The sequence below is a fragment of the Plecotus auritus genome, assembly GCF_963455305.1.
Source record: "Plecotus auritus genome assembly, chromosome: X".
Classification (NCBI taxonomy): domain Eukaryota; kingdom Metazoa; phylum Chordata; class Mammalia; order Chiroptera; family Vespertilionidae; genus Plecotus; species Plecotus auritus.
Window position 1 is genome coordinate 29,449,536 of NC_137784.1, and position 21,558 is coordinate 29,471,093.

Consider the following 21,558-nt stretch of genomic DNA (forward strand, 5'->3'; position numbering starts at 1 on the left):
TTTAGATATCAAAGCCCACTTCCCCACACCATAGGTGGAAATGAAGGTCAAGCTGACAACACCCTTGCCCTTTTGGCAAGGCGTGTTCACAGGGCATGGCTTTGCCGATGCCACTGGGTTCAGCTGACAGCAATTAAAGAATGCCCATGTGCCTTCCCAGGGGGCCCTCTACACAAACTATGTTCTTTCTACTTTATAATTGTTGTCATTACCCTTTTACCACCTAAAACCATAACATTGCACATACTCTCTAGTAAGGTTTAAGAGGATTATATTAGAATCTGTTAGAATAGTGAGCTTTAAATGTCTGTCCACTGCAAAGCCTTATCCAGGGTCTTTATATTTACTTTTTCAGGCAAAATACTTAGTACCTGCAAATACTGTATGTTAGGTCACATCTGAAATAGTGTTTTATTTATATCTTAATGCAGTGATACTTATCAGATCACAATATGCACAATGTACAAAATGCAACCTGGCAATGAAAAAACAACAACAATGGAAAGTATTACTTGTGCTTTTAATCATTTCTATAGTTTAACTATGTATCTGATGTAGCCAGACACATATTTAAAGTGATTTTGAATATGTAGTCCAATAGCTAAAAGATACCATGGTCATCTTCAGGAAGCAGTAATAAAACCAAACTTCAAGAAAAAAGTACACTATAAACATTGACATTATACCCTTTTATCTTCTCTTTCATTTTCAGAGTTTTCTATGCTTATTTGTTAGTATTTTTACACACTTAGCTTTGTAGTGTGTTAATTTAGTGATATGGAAATTACCAGCAACAACCATAAGGGGAAAATGTTATCATTAGTGAATATGAGCAGAACCAATGTGAATTTACAGTCATGTAACATTTTGCGGATTTAGAGCTTCTTGGTGAATATTTGAGAAACTTATTTAGGGTAACTTGTATGCACGATTCATAAATTTTTGTGAGTGTTGTCTGATGTTCTGATGTAGTTTAATAATTCTATTTTGTGCATATGTTTATAAATCCATTTACCTTTGTCATTCCTCCTTCCGTATATATTTGAGATGGTTCACTGCAAGACACAGTTAAATGAGAAAAACTAAAATAAAACCAATGGCTCTAAACTATGAAAAAGTAGAACAAAAATAACTATATCCAAACCATGCTTTACCGAGGTAATTAAAATAAACATTAAATTCAATTCTTGTCTCCCTCGTTGGCAAGGTAAAATGGAAAACAAAATTTTCATGTTTCTTTCAAAAGGAAAATGTAACAAGGTAATTTTTAGCATCCATCCTTTCACAGAATAGCATTATACATATTAAAAATAATGATCAGGGTTCTAAATGGTGGTTTTACAAAGAAAAAAACAGGAATATTATTCCTAAAGTTCTTGATCTTTTTTTCTATAAAAATCAAGGGTTTAGCCCTAGCCAGTTTGTCTCAGTGGGTAGAGCGTTGGCCTGAGGACCAAAGGGTTCCAGGTTTTATTGTGGTCATGTGTATGTACCTCTATTGCAGGTTCCTCCCCAGCCCGGGCAATCAATGTGTTACTCTCATGTTGATATTTCTCCCTGTCTTTTTCTCTCTCTTCCACTCTCTCTAAAAATAAATGGAAAAATATCCTCAGGGGAGGATTTAAAAAAAAAATCAAGGGTTTAATACAAACACTTAAGAGATCATTAGTTACTATTGTAATTAATCTGATTATTCTAATTTAACACAAGTCTAAACTTTTTTTTTTTAATGGATAAATGATAGATACTATTTGTCTTAAGGCATCTTTAAAAATATTAATTATCTTAGCTCAACTTTTTCCCTGGAAATTTTCACCTGCTCAAGAAATGAACAGAATGGGAACATACATTCAATTTTACAGAGTTTGGGGGAGACAACTTAGAATAAGAAATATTATATAGGTACATTGTTAGGAATCCACAGTATTGACCATAAAATGGTTCATATGATCATCCCTGAAATTGAGTGGTCTTTCTTGCATGGGCCAAAAAGTTTGACTCAGTGATTTCTCACTAACTCAAATAATTATCCTGCTGAATGAATTAGTCAACATTTTTCATTTGAACATGTTCATTCATTTATTCAAAAATCACTTAACATCTTCAAAAGAAACAAAAAATCCCTGCACTTTTAGATTGTATAGCCTAGTGAGTATAATAGATGAGAGAATTAAATGTATATGTAAACAATAACATTTAAGATTGTCCTGGGAAGAAAATATAAAAGGGGGGATAGAGAGCTATGAAGAATGCACATCAGATAAGTAGACAGTTAAGATTCCTTAAAGAATGATGTCTGAACAAAGACCTTATAGATAGGAAGATCTTGGAAGAGTATTTGAAACAGGAAACAAGTGCAGGAGATCATGTGGCCTGCACACAAGTTCTAGTAGTAAGGAATCCAGTGTTTCTCTAATGCAGTAGTAAGCAAAGGAGAAAGTAAGGTTGGCGAGTTTGGAAGGATATGATCATATAGTATTTTGAGGCTATGAATTTGTCTTTTATGCTAGAAACAATTGAAAATGACTGAAGGATAAATTGGGGCGGCGTGATTTAGGGCAACTTGTGCACATGATTCATAAAATTATGTAAGTGCTGGGTGAGGCTCTGTTGTTGTTTAACAGTTCTATTTTGTACATATATGTGCATATTCATTTACTTCTGCCATTCTATGCTCCAAATGAATTTGGGATGGTTCAAAGGAAGATACAGAGTTAAATAATAAAAACCAAAATAAAACAGTAGCTTGAAATTATGGAAGTCCTCTCCTTCTTGGAAGGTGGCAAGAGTAGAAGCAGGGAGATTAGTTATCAAATTAGTGCTCTTGAAATAGTGCTGAGAAGAATATAGTTTCATTTACTAAGACAGGAGAGCATGAGAGTGGTGTAGGTGTAGCATTCACATTTTGCATATATGTTTAATAAGATATATCAGTCATCATGGGCTAAGTCCACTGTTTCATTTCAGTATATATTATTGTTACCAGCAACTCTATTGAAGGACTATTTTTAAATTTTTGGCACCAGTTTTTTTTTTATAGTATTAATAGTGCAGCAATGAACATCCTCATACATATCACTTCTTGAAATAGTCGATGCATATCTCTGGGAAAAATTACTAATCGTGAAATCGCTGGTTTAGTGTATGCAGCTTCAAAATGTGGTATGTTATTGTCCAATTGTTCCCCAAATGGTTGAATGCTTTTTTTAAAAAATATTATGCTTTCTTTTTTCTTTTTCTTTTATTTTTTTAATATATTCTTATTAATTTCAGAGAGGAAGGGAGAGGGAGAGATAGAAACATCAATGATGAGAGATAATCATTGATTGTCTGCCTCCTGCATGCCCCCCACTGGGAACGAGCCTGCAACCCAGGCATGTGCCCTGACCGGGATCGAAGCATGACCTCCTGGTTCATAGGTCAACGCTCAACCACTGAGCCATGTCAGCTGGGCCACAATGTTTCATTTTGAACCAAAAATTCCCATGTGGATCTCCTATTAGCATGACTCTTGGGACCGTTTGCCAACCTCTCCTCTGCTGGTCACAGAAAATTTTCACAGTCAAATCTACATATGTTCCTGGATTTTAGTAAATACCTACAGAGTAGATAAGATGTGCTACAAAATAATTACCTCAAAAGGAGAATGATAATATAACCTGTGACCTAAAAATTGTAAGTGTAATTAACAGTCATCTATATTTTTTAAGAATTAAAAGTCCCAGTGTTTTTACTAAAACCACAATGTTTGCTTAAACTTTGACCTTAGATATAGATCTACTAGATTGTATTCTGTTTGCTTATTTTCCTATAGATTGTGTTATAATCTCTTTTTCTATTCAAGGTCTCAAATTATACTAAAAATAGAGTGTATAACAGATGGGATCTGGAACTTTCCTATAACATTGATTGCTACTGAGCCTGAGGTGGATGATGTAATTAATATCGAAGGGAAAGGTTTATTTAAGGAAGCTGTTACTGAATTCTGGCTGTCCGGTCGAAAAAGGTAATATATATCAAGCAAGGGTATGCAAGTGGTTTTATGAATGTAATTTATACTAAACTGGTAAACAAAATTTAAGATGAAAAAAAAAATTATGTTATGTCATCTTTTGCTGGTTAAGTCAGAGCAGTATTGCTTCTATGAGACAAAGCTCTATATGTTTCATAATTTTTATTTAAAACTTTGAAAATAGGCTCTAAAGGTGAAGACCAAAAAACAAGAAGCAAAAGTAAATAGATATTGAAATTTAGGATAAAGTTTCTATTTGTTTTTCAAATGATACTTTAATGTATTTTTGAAAGATAAATGAAATGTTTTCAAATGTTTTACAATAAATTTTAATGGTTTGGAATAATCTAAACAGAAATGATTGGGTAACTTATATTGATTCAATTTCTGTATTATCATTCTCCTTAACCATAGATATCTTTGTTATACTTATGATAACATAGGCACCATGTCCACAATCATTTTACCTGTCTCACATGTGAAATATGTTTTTACAGATTTTTTTAGGGATAATTTGCATACCATAAAGCTCCCCCATTGTAAATGTACCTTTCAGTATCTTTTTTTTCGAAAATTCAAAGAATTTTCTATCATAACCACATTCCAGGTTTATTACACTCCCATTACCCCCAAAAAAATTTTTTTGTCAAGCCCCTTTGCAGTTAACCCCCATTCCCTCGCACCATTTCAGGAAAGCTTTGATTTGCTCTCTATCTCTATAACGTTACCTTCTCCAGATATTTCATATAAATAAAATCATGCAGTGTGTCTTTTTAAAAACCTTTTTAAAAGAAATTTTAGGTTTACAACGAAATTGACAGGAAGGTACAGAGATTTTTGTGACACCACCTGCCCTACACATGCATAGACAGCCTCCTCCATTATCAACATAGCTCACCAGAATGATATATTTTTTTTTAAATATATTTTATTGATTTTTTTACAGAGAGGAAGGGAGAGGGATAGAGAGTCAGAAACATCGATGAGAGAGAAACATCGATCAGCTGCCTCCTGCACACCCCCCACTGGGGACGTGCCCGCAACCAAGGTACATGCCCTTGACCGGAATCGAACCCGGGACCCTTCAGTCTGCAGGCCGACGCTCTATCCACTGAGCCAAACCAGTTAGGGCAGAATGATATATTTTTTAACAAGGATGAACCTACATTGACACATCATGATCACCCAAAGTCCACAGTTTACCTTAGGGTTCACTCTTGATGTTGAACATTCCATGTGTTTGTACAAAAGCATAATGGCATATCCATGATTATATCATACTAGAGGCCCGGTGCATGAAATTGTTGCATGGGGGCAGGTGTCCCTCAGCCCAGCCTGTACCCTATCCAATCTGGGACCCCTTGAGGGATGTCCGACTGCCCGTTTAGGCCCGATCCCACCAGGATTGCGCCTAAACGGGCAGTCGGACATCCCTCTCGCAATCCAGGACTGCTGGCTCCCAACTGCTCGCCTGCCTGCCTTCCTGATTGCCCCTAACCGCTTCTGCCTGCCAGCCTGATCACCCCCTAACCACTCCCCTGCCAGCCTGATTGATGCCTAACTGCTTCCCTGCCAGCCTGTTTGCCCCTAACTGCCCTCCCCTGCAGGCCTGGTACCCCCCAACTGCTCTCCCCTGCAGGCCTGGGTCCCCCCCAACTGCCCTTCCCTGCAGGCCCAGTCACCCCCAACTTCCCTCCTCTGCCGGCCTGGTCACCCCTAACTGCCCTCCCCTGCAGGCCTGGGTCCCCCCCAACTGCCCTTCCCTGCAGGCCCGGTCACCCCCAACTTCCCTCCTCTGCCGGCCTGGTCACCCCTAACTGCCCTCCCCTGCAGGCTTGATTGCCCACAACTGCCCTCCCTTGCAGGCCTGGTCCCTCCCAACTGCCCTCCCCTGCTGGCCTGATTGCCCACAATTGCTCTCCCTTGCAGGCCTGGTCCCTTCCAACTGCCCTCCCCTGTTGGCCATCTTGTGGTGACCATCTTGTGTCCACAAGGGGGCAGGATTTTGACAACATGGGGGCAGCCATCTTGTGTGTTGGAGTGATGGTCAATCTGCATATTACTCTTTTATTAGATAAGATAGCGGTCTGGTGCATGGTTAGGGACCAGCTGGTTTGCCCTGAAGGGTGTCCCGAATCAGGTTAGGGGTTCCCTTAGGGCGTGGGGTGGCCTGGGCTAGGGACCTGTGGTGGTTTGTAGGCCGGCCACGCCCCCCAGCGGCCCAAGCGGAGGCCCTGGTATCTGGGACTTATTTATCTTCTACAATTGAAACTTTGTATCCTGGAGCAGAGCCAAGCCTCCTGCTCGCTCCGTGGTGGCAGCCATTTCTGTTGGGATTTATTTATCTTTTATAATTGAAACTTTGTAGCCTTAAGCAGAGGCCAAGGCAGGCCAAGGTGTGCATAAAGCTTGGCTTCCTCCATTGCCGGGGAAACCCAAGCCTCCCTCCTGCTCTCTGTGGCCACAGCCATCTTGCATATTCACTCCTGATTGGCTGGTGGGTGTGGCTTGTGGGTGTGGTTTGTGGGTGTAGTGGAGGTACAGTTAATTTGCATATTACCCTTTTATTAGATAGGATAGAGTATTCCCACTGCCCTAAAAACCCTCTGTGTTCTATCTATTCATCTCTCTTTCTCACCCCTAGCAACCACTAATCTTTCTATTTTCTCCATGGTTTTGCCTTTTCTAGAATATCATATAATTGGATTCACACAGTATATAAACTATTCAGATTTGCTTCTTTTACTTAGTAATATGCATTTGAGGTTCATCCATGTCTTGATAGCTCATTTCTTTTTAGCATTAAATAATACCCCACTGTCTGAATGTACCACAGTTTATTTATCCATTCACCTACTGAAGGATGTCTTGGTTCCTTCCAAATCTTTGGCAATTATAAAAAAAAAAGCTGATATAAGAATCTGGGTGCAGGGTTTAGTGTGAATATAAAGTTTTCAACTCTTTTGGGTCAATACCAAATAGCACAATTGCTGGATTCGATGGTAAGAGTGTTTTTAGTTCTGTAAGAAATCTCCAAATTGTGTTGTAAAGTGGTTGTACCATTTTGCACTCCCGCCAACAATGAATGAATGTTCCTGTTCCTCCATTTCCTCACAGGCTTTGATGGTGCCAGTGTTCTGATGGAAGTATAGTGGTATAGTGGTATCTCATTGTAGTATGAAAGTATAGTGGTATCTCATTGTAGTTTTGGTTTACCTTTTCCTGATGACATGTGATGGGATGTATCTTTTCACATGCTTATTTGCTGTCTGCATATATTCTTTGCTGAGGTATATGATAAGGTCCTTGCCCCATTTTTAAAATGGGTTGTTTGTTTTATCATTGTTGAGTTTTAAGAGTTCTTTGTATATTTTTTATAACAGTCTTTTATCAGATGTGTCTTTTGTAAATATTTTTACTCTTGATATTATCTTTCATAGAGTAAAACTTTTTAATTTTAATTAAGTTCAGTTTATTTATTATTTCTTTCATGAATCGTGTATTTGCTGTTGTATTTACTGAAGTATCACTATACCCAAGGTCATCTTGATTTTCTCTTATGATAACTTCCAGGAGTTTTATAGTTTTATGTTTTACATTTAGGTTTACTATACATTTGACTTAGTTTTTGAGAAGAGTGTAAGGTCTGTTTTTGCATTAATGTTCCAGCACCATTTGTTGAAGAGACTATCGTTGCTCCATTGTATGACCTTTGCTCCTTTGTCAAAGATCAGTTAGCTATATTTATGACTATATCTGGAGTCTTTTAAGCTCTACGACCTATTTATCTATTCTTTCACCAATGCCACATTTTCTTAATTACTGTAACTTTATAGTAAGTTTTAAAGTCAAGGAGTGTCAGTCCTCCAACTTTGCTCTCCTTCAATATTTAGCTGGCTATTGAGTCTCTCACCTCTCCCTATGAACTTTAGAATCCATTTGTTGATAGCCATAATATAACTGACTGGGATTTTGATTGGAATAAAATAGAACCTATAGATCAATTGGGAAGACTGACATATTGATGAGTGGGTAGTGATGGGTCTCATGTTACTGGGTCATAGTGAGCACATTCCCCACTTGTGCTATATAAGATGTGAGGAGAGAATAGGTGAAGGCAGCACTTAACTTATTGGTTTTCTTCATTTCCAAAACAAATGACTTCCATGCCTGTGTTTCATGATGGCTTATGCTGGTCCCTGTGTGTATCATAAAAATTAACTTCTCAAAGGTACTTGGCATGCCTGAATGTATTCTATGTACTTAGTTCAAAATGAATGATGGACAGTTAAATGTATGTTTGGAGCTCTCACATTGCATAGGATTGGGATTCACTTAGCCATCTTTTTACATATATATATATATATATATATATATATATATATATATATATATATATGTTATTGATTTTAGAGAGAGAAGAAGGGAGAGGGATAGACAGATAGAAACATCTATGAGAGAGAAACATTAATCGGCTGCCTCTTGCACATTCCCTACTGGGGATCAAGCCTGCAACCTGGGCATGTGCCTTGACCTGGAATCAAACCAGTGACCTCTTGGTTCATGAGTTGACACTCAACCACTGAGCCAAACTGGCTGGGCACACTTAGCTGTCTTGAATCCATTGTAGTCTTATTTACAACTTCCAAAAATATTTCAGTTATTAGATATTTTGGTTTAAATGTAAATTGATTTAATGAATTCAAAAAATTTTTCAGGGTTGGTGAAATAGTTTCATCTGATTTCCTCATTACCAATAATTTGCTCAAATGTAGTATTGGAACAAAACAACATTTGGAATAAGACACCCAAATTATATTTTTCAATTATAAACAACTAGAGGCCTGGTGCACGAAATTCATGCACAGGGATGTGTGTCCCTCAGCCCAGCCTGCACCCTCTCCAATCTGGGACCCCTTGAGGGATGTCCGACTGCCCGTTTAGGCCCGATCCCACCAGGATTGCGCCTAAACGGGCAGTTGGACATCCCTCTCACAATCCAGGACTGCTGGCTCCCAACTGCTTGCCTGCCTGCCTTCCTGATTGCCCCTAGATGCTTCTGCCTGCCAGCCTGATCACCCCGTAACCACTCCCCTGCCAGCCTGATTGATGCCTAACTGCTCCCCTGCTAGCCTGTTTGCCCCTAACTGCCTTCCCCTGCAGGCCTGGTACCCCCCAACTGCCCTTCCCTGCAGACCCAGTCACCTTCAACTTCCCTCCTCTGCTGGCCTGATCACCCCTAACTGCCCTCCCCTGCAGGCATGATCGCCCACAACTGCCCTCCCTTACAGGCCTGGTCCCTCCCAACTGCCCTCCCTTGCTGGACATCTTGTGGTGGCCACCTTGTGTCCACATGGGGGCAAGATCTTTGACCACATGGGGGTAGCCATCTTGTGTGTTGGAGTGATGGTCAATCTGCATATTACTCTTTTATTAGATAGGATAGAAGCCTGGTGCACGGGTGGGTACCAGCTGGTTTGCCCTGAAGGGTGTCCTGGATCAGGGTAGGGGTTCCCTTGGGGCATGGGGTGGCCTGGGCGAAGGGCCAGTGGTGGTTTGCAGGCCAGCCACGCCCCCTGGCGACCCAAGCGGAGGCCCTGGTATCTGGGGTTTATTTATCTTCTACAATTGAAGCTTTGTAGCCTGGAGCGGAGCCAAGCCTTCTGCTTGCTCCATGGAGGCAGCCATTTCTGTTGGGATTTATGTATCTTCTATAACTGAAACTTTGTAGCCTTAAGCGGAGGCCTGGGCCAGCCAGAGTGTGCAGAAAGCTTGGCTTCCTCCATTGCCGGGGAAACCCAAGCCTCCCTCCTGCTCTCTGTGGCTGTAGCCATCTTGGTTTGGTTTATTTGCATAATAGCTCCTGATTGGCTGGTGGGCGTGGCTTGTGGGTGTGGCTTTTGGATGTAGCAGAGTGATGGTTAATTTGCATATTACTCTTTTATTATGTAAGATGTTGTAACAAAATTTGCTACTCCTAATTCCATATGAAGTTCCTTTCATTCCAACCCATTTTATACAATATAGTAAAACCAATATCCTTAAAATAATGTTATTAACATGCATATAATTTCTCTTTTCAAAAGCATTTGATAGTTCTGTGTTTCTTAGCCAAGGTAGCATCTAAATTATATATGCAGTTCATCATGGTCCTAGCCCACTCAGACCTTCAAGATTTCATCTCTTTGCTGTCTAGAATAGATCTCTTTCAGTCATATGGGAAAAAAAGTAACTTTTCTCAAAGCCTGTCTTATCCATTACTCTTTCTCACTTGTCTTCATTTTCTTTCTGCTTCTAAATGCCCTTCTTATCACCTCTCCAACTTTTTGAATTCTACTCATTGCTCTTCTCATCACAATAAAATCTTAAACTCCTATAGTGTTGTGTAAATTAATAATCATTGTTTTTCTTCTAATGCAGCTGCCTTATCTTTCTAGCCAAGTTTTTTTCATATATATATATATATATATATATATATATATATATATATATATTGCTTAGACAATATAAATGTTTTTTATTTCTTTCTAAGGTCTCCTCTGTCTTTTGTATTTCCAGTACTGGACTTTGTTCAAATTGGAATATGTATCAATGCCTAGCAACAGTAATAACATGTTTTAAAACAAAAACAATCATGATGATGACTACATTAATTTGTATTAATCCTTATATACTACTGTTCTCACTAATTGAATGACTTCATAGGAATTAACTTCATTTAACAGATATGAAAACTAAGATACAAAAAAGCTAATTAAATTGCCTGAAGTCATGCATCTAGATAGAGCTACAATTTCAATCTAGGCCATCAATATCCAAAGTCCACTTTTTCAAACCATCTGCCATGATAATCAATACATATTTGCTGAATGGATGAGTAAGTCCCAACCTGAACCTCCCAAATCTTCTTCTATGTTTCACTGGTGGATCTGTTCTTCTACCTGCATCTCCCCTGTCAGTTTGGATTTAATTTCTCACTTACAACCTTTCATGCACTTTGCCTCTCTCCTGCTTTGTTCTGCCAAGAAGTTCCTCAACTTCTTTCACAGCTTTCATTGCAAATGTAATCAACCTTGACAGGAAGATGGTCACTTGAATCTTAAATGTCACTCAGTTCACTTCAGATCATAGCAACCTATCTTCTGGCCCAAGAATCTTTAATGAATCTGTAAACTACTTTCATATCACTTCACACGTGGAAAATGAAAGGAGAGTGAGCAAATATCACATTGAAATAAAAGTAAAAACAATGGCTTTACAATAGCTGTTGAGGTGAGACATTTCAGATATTAATTTCTTTACAAATAACTGAATTTTCATTTGGGGCATTGAGTTATTCCAATTTGTAGAGGAAAATAATTTTATTCTTTGTAGACAATAAATATAAGATGTGATTGAAAAAAATCTTTAAGATTCCATTTTGTCACCCTATGAAGAATGATACCCTTCAGTAATTTTTAAAATACCTCCGTGCTGTTACTCTGTAAGCATTCCAAAAGTTACAAGTATCAGACTCACCACTGCATGGCAGCATTAGTGTTTTACTGCAGTCCATTACAGAAGGATATAAACTCTCTTCATTAAGTTCTCACAAGGAAAGTGGGATAATGATCAAATTTAAAGATGATACTTAAATTTTTGTTTCAGATATGCTGATGACTTCGTTGCATACTTCCTACCTGACAGTGATCCTGAGTTTTTTGTAAAACCTGAGTCTGGAGAAATTCCTCCTTTTGACAGTGATGGTATTACCCTCATAGTGGGTTTTAAACCCCATATGTATGGAAGAAAATATAAAGCAAGATTAGTAATACAGGTGAGTTCTATAAAGGCAATTGTCATGGATGTTTGATGTCCGTTAAAGGCATTAAGTGATCTAGGGAAGAAAGGTTACACCCAATGGTCACAGATAAAGAATAGCAACACACCCGGCAACACACCCTGAGGCGTTGCTCAGTGGTTGAGTGTCAACCTATAGACCAGGAGGTCACGGTTTGATTTCCGGTCAGGGCACATGTCCAGGTTGTGGGCTCGATCCCCAGTGTGGGGCATGCAGGAGGCAGCCAATCAATGATTCTCTGTCATCATTGATGTTCCTATCTCTCTCTCTCCCTCTCCCTTCCTCTCTAAAATCAATAAAAATATATTTTTTAAAAAGAGAAACATTATCTCGCAAAAGTCAACATATTTCAACTGCTCTGTCTTATTTAAACTTTCTTTTGTCCAGTAAAGAACTTTTAATTATGGACTATAACAAAAAGTTGTCATCACCAGTGGGAAATAAGAAATGATTTTCCTTCCATATAAAGGAAACATGGAAGAGACAAATGATGACTGCAAAGTGATTTGTATAGTAACAATGTTTTCTCTAATAACCTATTTAAGAACTTTAGGTGATTTGAGGTAAAGATTTTCATAATCTTTAATTAAGGCATAAGGGATTGTCAAAATGTTAAAGTTTAAAATGGAGGAAGTTAAACAGAAGGTAAAAATTTATTTTGAATTGAGAAAACATAATATGAAATAGGCCATTAATATAAAGTCAGAATTTCATTAAGAGTTAACATAATGGAATACTATGCAGCAGTAAAAAAGAAGGATATCTTACCCTTTGAGACAGCATGGAGGGACCTGGAGAGTATTATGCTAAGTGAAATAAGCCAGTCAGAGAAAGATAAGTATCACATGATCTCACTCATCTGTGGAATCTAATGAACAAAATAAAGTGATGAAAAAAATAGATCCAGAGATGACATGGAAGTATGGAACAGACTGACGAGAGAAGAGGAAGGAAGAGATTAACTGAAAAATTTATATGCGTAACCCATGGACACAGATAATAGTGCAGTGAGGGGGGGGAGGAGTGAGGTGGAAGGAGTCAATGGGGGTGGGGGAAGGGGACCATCTGTAATACTTTCAGTAAAAGGTTTGGAGTGGGCCAGGGTCACACACCTATGACATGAGGCCATAATGTATCAAAAGAGATTTTTATTTCAGGCACCTGGGTGCAGGTGGGCTGAGACTGACAAAAAGGAGTCAGCAGAGACTGAAGGGGGATGAAGACTTTTATTAATCCTTGCTGGCTGCAAGCCGTTCTGCTCTGACATAAGGGTCCGGTCCATCCTTGGCTCCTCCCTGTGCCAGATGGCTAGTGGTTATCTAGGCTATGCGTTGTTCAAGGCTGCAAGCTTTCTGCAAGATATCTGCTAAGCATAATAAGTTTTCTCTGCCCCGTTTTATTCTCTTTAACCCTTTCATTCAGCAATAAAGATAATTTTTAAAAAGTTATTATAAACATAATTTTGAAAATTTATCCAGTAAGCAAAATTTCTCCATAAAATTTTACATATATATTTTACTAAGAACATTTAGGCTGAAGATAACTTTCAAATTATTTATGAAAAAAATACCACTGTCTATTTCAGTAGCACAGTAGCACATAGAGTCGTGTTTCATGGTACAATTTTTGATACCAAAGTGATCGCTAGACTTCTAAATAAGACACTAACTAGGAAATGCTGTGGTCAGAAAAATGTGTTGTTACTGCTTCAATGAACAGAGAAAAGAATAATGTTGAGTATTGCCTGAGAAAAGTATTTGTATTGGTCATCTTTCTGAGAGTTCTTGTAGCCCAGGTAAATAAAAGATAAAGCTTCTGGAGTCTTGCTGCACACAGCCCTTTGCTGCATTGATACTTGATTTAAAATGATCAAGTCGGTGTACCTACTTCTCAAGAAATAAGAGCACGCTTTTAATCTAAGGAGATTAAAGGACATCTTTAAAATGAAATTTCCAAATTAAAATGGTGTTCATTTTTTGCCTGACTGGTGTGGCTCAATGGTTGAGTATGGACCTATGAACCAGGAGGTTACGGTTTGATTCCTGGTCAGGGCACATGCTTGGGTTGCAGGCTCGATCCCCAGTGTGGGGTGTGGAGGAGGCAGCAGATCGATGATTCTCTCTCATCATTGATGTTTCTATCTATCCTTTTCTCTCTGAAGTCAAAATATATTTAAACATTTTTTAAAAATAAAATGGTGTTCATTTTGTCTAGTGTACAGTGGACATTTCTGAAATTAAATACTTAGGAGACTTTGCCAACAAAATCTGTGCCTCATTTCCCTGTGTTGATTTGACAATTTAACCACTGGCAGTGAAACTGAAGGTTTTTTTGTGAGAATAAGTTGGTATATGTCATCAGCTGAGAACATGACATTTAGTCATGAAGTGGTACAGTTTGGTAAAGGTTATGTGTAAGAAATTGAAATTGAAACATGTTGGTTCTCTTTTTATTATGGAAAATTCCAAATATGTGTAGAAGTAGAATAATTCATATTCATGCACTTATCATAAAGTATGAACATATCAACTCATGGCCAATTCTGCTTCAAGTATATTCCCACCCCCTTCCCAACTTTCCATAGTATTTTAAAGAAAATATTAGACATCCTGTTATCTGCAAATATTTTCTTTTAATCTCTAAAAGACAAAAATCATAACCACCTTCAGGCACAGTGGGTCCACCTGAGTGAGCTATATGAAGGGATGTACACTCCTATCTGAAATCTAGCTATGCATAAGGATTTTAGAGAGAGAGGAAGAGAAAGAAAGACAGAGGAATATAAAAACATTGATGTGAGAGGCAGACATCGATTGCCTGCCTCCTGTTTGTGCTGTGACCAGGAATCAAACCTGCAACCTTCTAGTATACGGGATGATGCTCCAACCAACTGAGCCACCCAGCCAGGGCAGTGTGGATCTCTTGATGTAGCTTATCCATTTGCTCTCATGAAGCTGGTTGCTTGTAAATGTAAAATCTTACAATCACCAACGTGTAGCTTTGTTTTTCAGATTGAACATCTTATATGAAGTAAAATGTTACTTAACTCAATTGTTATAATGGGTTCTTGGTTTGTTCTGCTTTTGACTCATTGATTCTGAATACATAATTATGAACACTAGATAGAAGTGCCAATTATTATTAAAACTAGAAGCCCGATGCACAAAGATTCGTGCTAGAAGGGCCTTCCTTTCCCTGGCTGCCGGCACCGCCTTTCCACTCTGGCCCAGCCCTGGAGCCACCTCTTTCCACTCTCGCCCTGCCTTCCCACGCTGCCCAGAGGCCCTGAGAGACTGGGGGTGGGGCAGAACTCCTGCATCATTGCCATGGTGACGACAAGTGACCTGCCCACCCCGGTTGCTCAGCGCCTGTATATGCAAATTAACCTCCGTCTTTGTTGGGTTAATTTACATATCACTCCTGATTGGCTGGTGGGTGTAGCGGAGGTACAGTCAATTTACATGTTTGTCTATTATTAGGTAAGATAGGGCCATTCCAGATGTGCAAGCAATGCCTGCACTTAACATTCTGATTGATGTTAATCCCTGATGTTACCACAATACTCACTTGGCCTGGACATATCCTAAATGAGTTTTCTGAACATATATGGTATAAATCTTACTGCAAGGAAGACATCCTAGATGAACACGTAGCATCAGGAAATTCTGAAAGAGCAATGGGATTTAAGCATGAGCGTAAACATGCAGAAAAGGCTAGCCTGACTAATTTAATATTGCCATCCTCTGAATAATGCAGAAGAAATGAACGATTTTAAAGTTAATCCCTGGCCCTCACTGGTTTGGCTCAGGGGATAGAGCACCAGCCTGCGGACTGAAGGGTCCTAGGTTCGATTCCAGTCAAGAGCACATACAGGAGGCAGCCAATCAATGATTCTCTGTCATTATCGATGTTTCTATCTCTCTCTCCCTCTCCCTTCCTCTCTGAAATCAATAAAAATATATTTAAAATAAAATGAATCCCTGTATAAGTTGTACTGACTTGGATTTAGATTGTGATTGTCATTAATAATTTTACACCATGCTCAGTAATTTCACATTGTTATATCAATTATGTACTTTCATAATCTAAAACAAGAGGCACCACGTTTCTTACCAGTCAGTTCTATAGCCACACTCAAATTCTCATGTATAGGTTCACCTCACAAGGTATTGTTTCCATTAGTTATAGTTCCTGCTGGACAACAGTTTCATGAAAACCGATAGATTGCTTCTGCTTACATCAGATGGAAACTTAGTTTCACAGGGCAGAACTCTGTGAGAGCCTTTTTAGTGAATGCATAAAACCAAATGCTTTCCTAAATTTATTTTCCATGTTAATTATTTGCTTTTATCTGTGCTATTTCAGTTTGTACCTTTCCTATACCTTACATGAAGAAGAGAGGTATTAATTTGGTAAACTTTTTCCTATAGTTTTCTCAATCCCTGCACATTTTGTATAAAATTTCTTCCTCTCTTTGTTTCCAGACGGCCGATATGTACTATTTGTATGCTGTCAATGGATTACCCCAAAGCACCAAGTCACCAAATAATGTCAAAGCCAAAATTGATGCAACTAACAAGAAGTTTGATGACAGGCCAGTTACTCAGCACAATTTTATCCAAGAAAATAATAACATGGTAAGGACAGGGGTGTCCTCTACCATCAAGGATGCTTCTTTGATGTTTAAGAATAAATAAAGTTTTTTCCCCAAAATATTTCTTGGTCTTAAGTAGAATTGAAAATACTTTCATGATTGCTATTTCTTTATTTGACTTTCTGAGGAATACTATTTCAATTATAATAGGCCTTATATATTTTATTTTTTATGTTAAATGTGTATCTGAATATGTTATACCTAATTTCTGGGTTAATGGAGTGGATGCAAATGTTGGAATTGGTTTACTTTTTTTAAATTGATTTTTAGAGGGAGAAACATCGATTTGTTGTTCCACTTATTCATGCATTCATTAGTTGATTTTTGTGTGTGCTGACTGGGGACTGAACCCACAACTTTGGCGTATTAGGATGATGCTATCACCAACTAAGCTACCCGGCCAGGGCCTGTAGCTATTTTTAAATTGCGTAAGCAAGAGGTACATAGAATGTTATAAACCATACTTACCCAGATCTCTCAGTGAGCACAGAAACTCTTTGCTTTCTAAATAATGTGTTTTTTTTTCACCTTGAAGCCATAATATTCTTCACATGACATCAAATGTTTCATAGTAATAGCTCATGGTCTCTTTTTATTTTATTGTTGACAGTATTACAGATGTCTCCTATTTTCTCCCTTTTTGCCCCCCAACCACAATCCCCCCAGGCCTTCCCCATACTATTGTCTGTGTCCATGGGTTATGCATATATGTTCTTTGGTTAATCTCTTCCCATCCCTTCTGCCCGCTCCCCACTGAGATCTGTTATTCTGTTTCATTCATTCATGCCTCTGGTCCTATTTTGTTCATCAGGGGTTTTTTTGTTGTTGTTCCTTAGATTCCACATATAAGTGAGATCATGTGATACTTGTCTTTCTCTGACTGGCTTATTTCACTTAGCATAATACTCCCCAGGTCCCTCCATGCTATCTCAAAGGGTAAGAGATCCTTCTGTTTTAAAACTACATAGTATTTCATTGTATAAATGTACCACAACTTTTTTATCACTTTTAAAATACAGGAGTACATTTATAGTAAAACTGAAAAATGTGACTTTAATGACAATACTCTATTACTGGTGTTTCTTAATTTCTCATGTTGGTGTTGCTTATGAGTCTTCAAAACATTAAGGGCAAAATTAGCATACAAGATGGAAGGATTCACCATTTCTTATATCTATTATTTGAACTATTATGAGCTATCCAATGGATTTTTAAATTTTAGTTATTGTGTTTTTCAATTCTAAAATTTCTATTTGGTTCCTCCTTATATCACCTATTTCTCAGCTATCTTTCTGTTTCTTTGCTGAGACTATTGTTTCAGACATGTTCACAATTGCTTATTGAAGATTTTATTTTATTGTTTGTCGAAGATGGCTGCTTTAAAATCTTTGTCAGATCATTCTAACATTTCTGCCCATTTGGTGCTGGCACTTATAGTATTTTTTATTCAAATTAAAATCTTTCTGGTTATTGATATGAAGAAGGGACTTTATTTGAAACATTTTAGGTATTCTGTTACGAGATCCTGAATCTTATTTAAACCTTCTGTTGTAGTTGGTTTCATATACCAGCAAGCCAGCAGGAGAAGATGAGACACCAACTTGTTACTGCCAAATGAGGGTAGAAGTCCAGGTTTCTCCCTCAGCCTCCATTGATGATCATGCTCCCCACTGGGTTTCTAATGACAGTTCTATGACTATAGAGCTAGGATTCTTAGTTCTTATTCCTCACATGGCCTCTGGTGACAGCACAAGGAGGGTGTCCTCATCATGAGTGAGCGGTGCTGGCAGTCCTGTCTCTCCGCCAACCCAGTTGGAAGGGGCAGGATGTCTTACTACTACAGGGTGTGAATAGTTGTTCAGGCCTTTCATGCAGTCTCTCTAGCAGTGTGGGGAACCGAGCCTTCTTACTACCTAGCAGGGATGAGTATGAAAGCTACTCCAGTGGGCAGTGGTGGAACTTCATTACAGCCTGGCAAGGGTGAGTGTAAAGATGTAGGCTTCCATTTGGCCCTAACTGGTTAGTGTGAGACCACAGTTTTCTCAATGGTATCTCACTGCAGTAGAGAAGTTAATATCTCAGTTGTCTGCTAGGCTGACCTTTTCCTGGTCCTTTCTTGAGTTTCAAGGTTGTCTTTAACTGGTCTGCCTTCTCTCCATCTTTCATATATATATATATATATATTAGAGGCCCAGTGCATGAATTTCGTGCAGGGGGTGGGGGTATCCCTCAGCCCAGCCTGCACCCTCTCTAATCTGGGACCCCTCGAGGGATGTCCGACTGCTCTCTCACAATCCAAGACTGCTGGCTCCCAACCGCTCGCCTACCTGCCTGCCTGATTGCCCCTAACTGCTTCTGCCTGCAAGCCTGATCACCCCTAACCATTCCCCTGCCAGCCTGATTGATGCCTAACTTCTTCCTTGCTGGCCCAATTGCCCCAACTGCCCTCCTCTGCCAGCCTGGTCACCCCTAACTGCCCTCCCCTGCAGGCCTGGTCGCCTCTAACTGTCCTCCCCTGAAAGCCTGGTCTCTCCCAACCGCCCTCCCCTGCTGGCCCGGTAAAGCCTAACTGCCCTCCCCTGCCAGCCTGGTTGTCCCCAACTGCCCTCCCCTGCAGTCTTGGTCCCCCCAAACTGCCCTCCTCTGCAGGCCTGGTTCCCCCCAACTGCCCTCCCCTGCAGCCCTGGTCACCGCCAACTGTACTCCTCTGCTGGCCCAGTCACCCCCAACTGCCCTCCCCTGCAGGCCTGATCGCCCCCAACTGCCCTCCCCTGCTGGCCTGATCACCTACAACTGCCCTTCCCTGCTGGCCATCTTGTGGCGGCCATCTTGTGTCCACATGGGGGTGGCCATCTTGTGTGTTGGAGTGATGGTCAATTTGCATATTACTATTTTATTAGATAGGAGATATATATATACATACTAGTATACTAGGGGCCTGGTGCATGAAATTCGTGTACTGGAAGGAGGTGTCCCTCAGCCCAGCCTGTGCCCTTTGCCAGTCCTGGACCTCCGGGGGATGTCTGACTGCCCCGGGGGATCAAGAAGCCTAAGCCAGCAGTTGGACATCCCTCTCGTAGTCCGGGACCCCTCGCTCCTTACTGCCCACCTGCTCACTGCTCCTTACTGCTTGGCTTCTGCTCCTTAGTGCTGCTGTGGAGGCTGGAGAGGCTCCTACCACCAGCCCTGTGCTCACCAGCCATGAGCCCAGCTTCTGGCTGAGTGGTGCCCCCTCTGTGGGAATGCACTGACCACTAGGGGGCAGCTCCTGCGTTGAGCACCTGCCCCCTGGTGGTCAGTGCGCATTATAGCAACCAGTCGTTCCACCATTTGGCCGACTTGCATATTAGGGTTTTATTATATAGGATAGATATCGTTTTTAATTGCACTTATTGGGAGGGAAAGGGATAAATAAAACCACTCCATCTTCCCAGGAGAAGAGGTTCATTTCAGATTTGTTTAATTAACTTAGAGAGAAAAATATCAAGGATGCTTTCAGTTTCTTCCAGCATCCTTGTCATCCATTTATTTCAAAAGTCAAAAGGGGCTTGGCTCTATGAATCTCTCTATTCTATGGAAAGCTGACTTCAGCATGACTAACAGACCCCTTTGGGATTTTCCTACTATCTGCTTCTATTCTCTCAATACCAAGAGAAATTCTAAAAGTGTAGGGGCTGAAGTTAAGCCCAGTGCAGTCAAAGTGAAGGGCACTGGACATTAATGGGCTTCAATGCTGGCCTCTCTGAGCTTCCCCATGTCTGATAGTGCCCCTGCCCCATGACACAGTCTTCGGAAACCCCAAAGACCAACTCCCATCCTCTTTGTACAGTAACTACAACACTTGTTACTGAAACTATTGCTATGAACTCTTTAAAAATGTTAGCTTTATTGTTCTTTTTTAAAAATCGTTTCATCTTTCCAGATCATAAACTGACAAAAATAAAACAGCCAAACGTTTTGATTAAATGAAGCAAAGAATAAAAGATAATGTCCATAATTCTGTAAGAAAAATGACCAAATTTTGCCTCTGTATTTATTGGCCTCTTAAATATTCAATAATTGCATTTTTCTGAAGTGACTTTTTGCACTAAAATAAATGACTGAAGAGTGTCTCATTGCCGACACAGATCACAGTTTGTTGCTAATGGAATGTTAACTGCTTTTTAACTCTGAATAAATCTGCTAACTCATATAAGATTCATCTAAAAGGAATATAATTAATTTTCTGGCTCCACCATGTCCATTGATGTGAAAAATCTTTCATATTTTCCTTTTTACTTAGCCATTGCAATATGGAGAGCAACACCTGGCTTGTACAAAAGATATTTTAATTAGGAGTGGTGACACATTTAATAATATGTCAAGGTAATCATTTAAAAAAAAGACACTCCCCAAAAGATAAATGATATTCAAGATGTCCGCTGGTGGAAAAATTATCTCCAGAGTAGGAGGGTTTGTTCCATTTCAAAGACCAAAAAGTCAGTGCTGAAAAAGCATTCTGAGGTTTCTGACGGCAAATAAAAGCTGTGACTTCAGCTTCCTTCCTAGGGAATTAATCTCCTGTGTGATTTTGTATCTGGGACAATTGCTCACAGAGGACTGTGCCAAATTTTAGCAAAAGCAAAACTCAGTGCCTCCGCAGATGTCTTCATGGCCTGAATTTCCTCAGTGTCTTTTGTGCCTTCCTGCCTTGTATGCTTTTGTGGGAGAGTTCAGCCCAGGTAAGAAATAGTGACGTATGGAGTATAGTTTGGAAATGGGGGTTGTACCTTTCTTCCAGGTCCGCATGTTATTCTTTGAAACAATAATATATTGTCTGAAAATAAGACATGAATATGAACAAGTTATGAAATAAGATATTTATTACACATTTATTTTTATAACTCTCAAAAGGTTGAATATTTATTAAGCCAACTCTTTTAGACTTATATCACAGTCCTCTAAGAATAGATACATCTAGTAATTAGTAAACAGTAGCTTACAAAGAGTTGTGTAAGTTGTGCTGGCTACATAGATGTATATGCAGGCTGTGAGTTGTTTTTAAGTTGTTCT

At 39.4% G+C, this 21,558-nt stretch overlaps 1 protein-coding gene across 1 annotated transcript in view; it reads left to right on the forward strand.

Annotated features, from left to right (window-relative positions):
- The window catches only part of CFAP47 (cilia and flagella associated protein 47), a gene marked incomplete at both ends in the record, with an annotated part of 517,322 nt that extends 500,773 nt beyond the window's left edge, over positions 1-16,549 (forward strand). Inside the window, 3 exons of the mRNA XM_080652339.1 lie at positions 3,845-4,006; positions 11,660-11,828; positions 16,337-16,549. Coding sequence (XP_080508465.1) covers positions 3,845-4,006; positions 11,660-11,828; positions 16,337-16,549 — 544 coding nt within the window. The remainder of the gene's footprint in view (positions 1-3,844; positions 4,007-11,659; positions 11,829-16,336) is intronic.
- Positions 16,550-21,558: the final 5,009 nt, after the last annotated feature.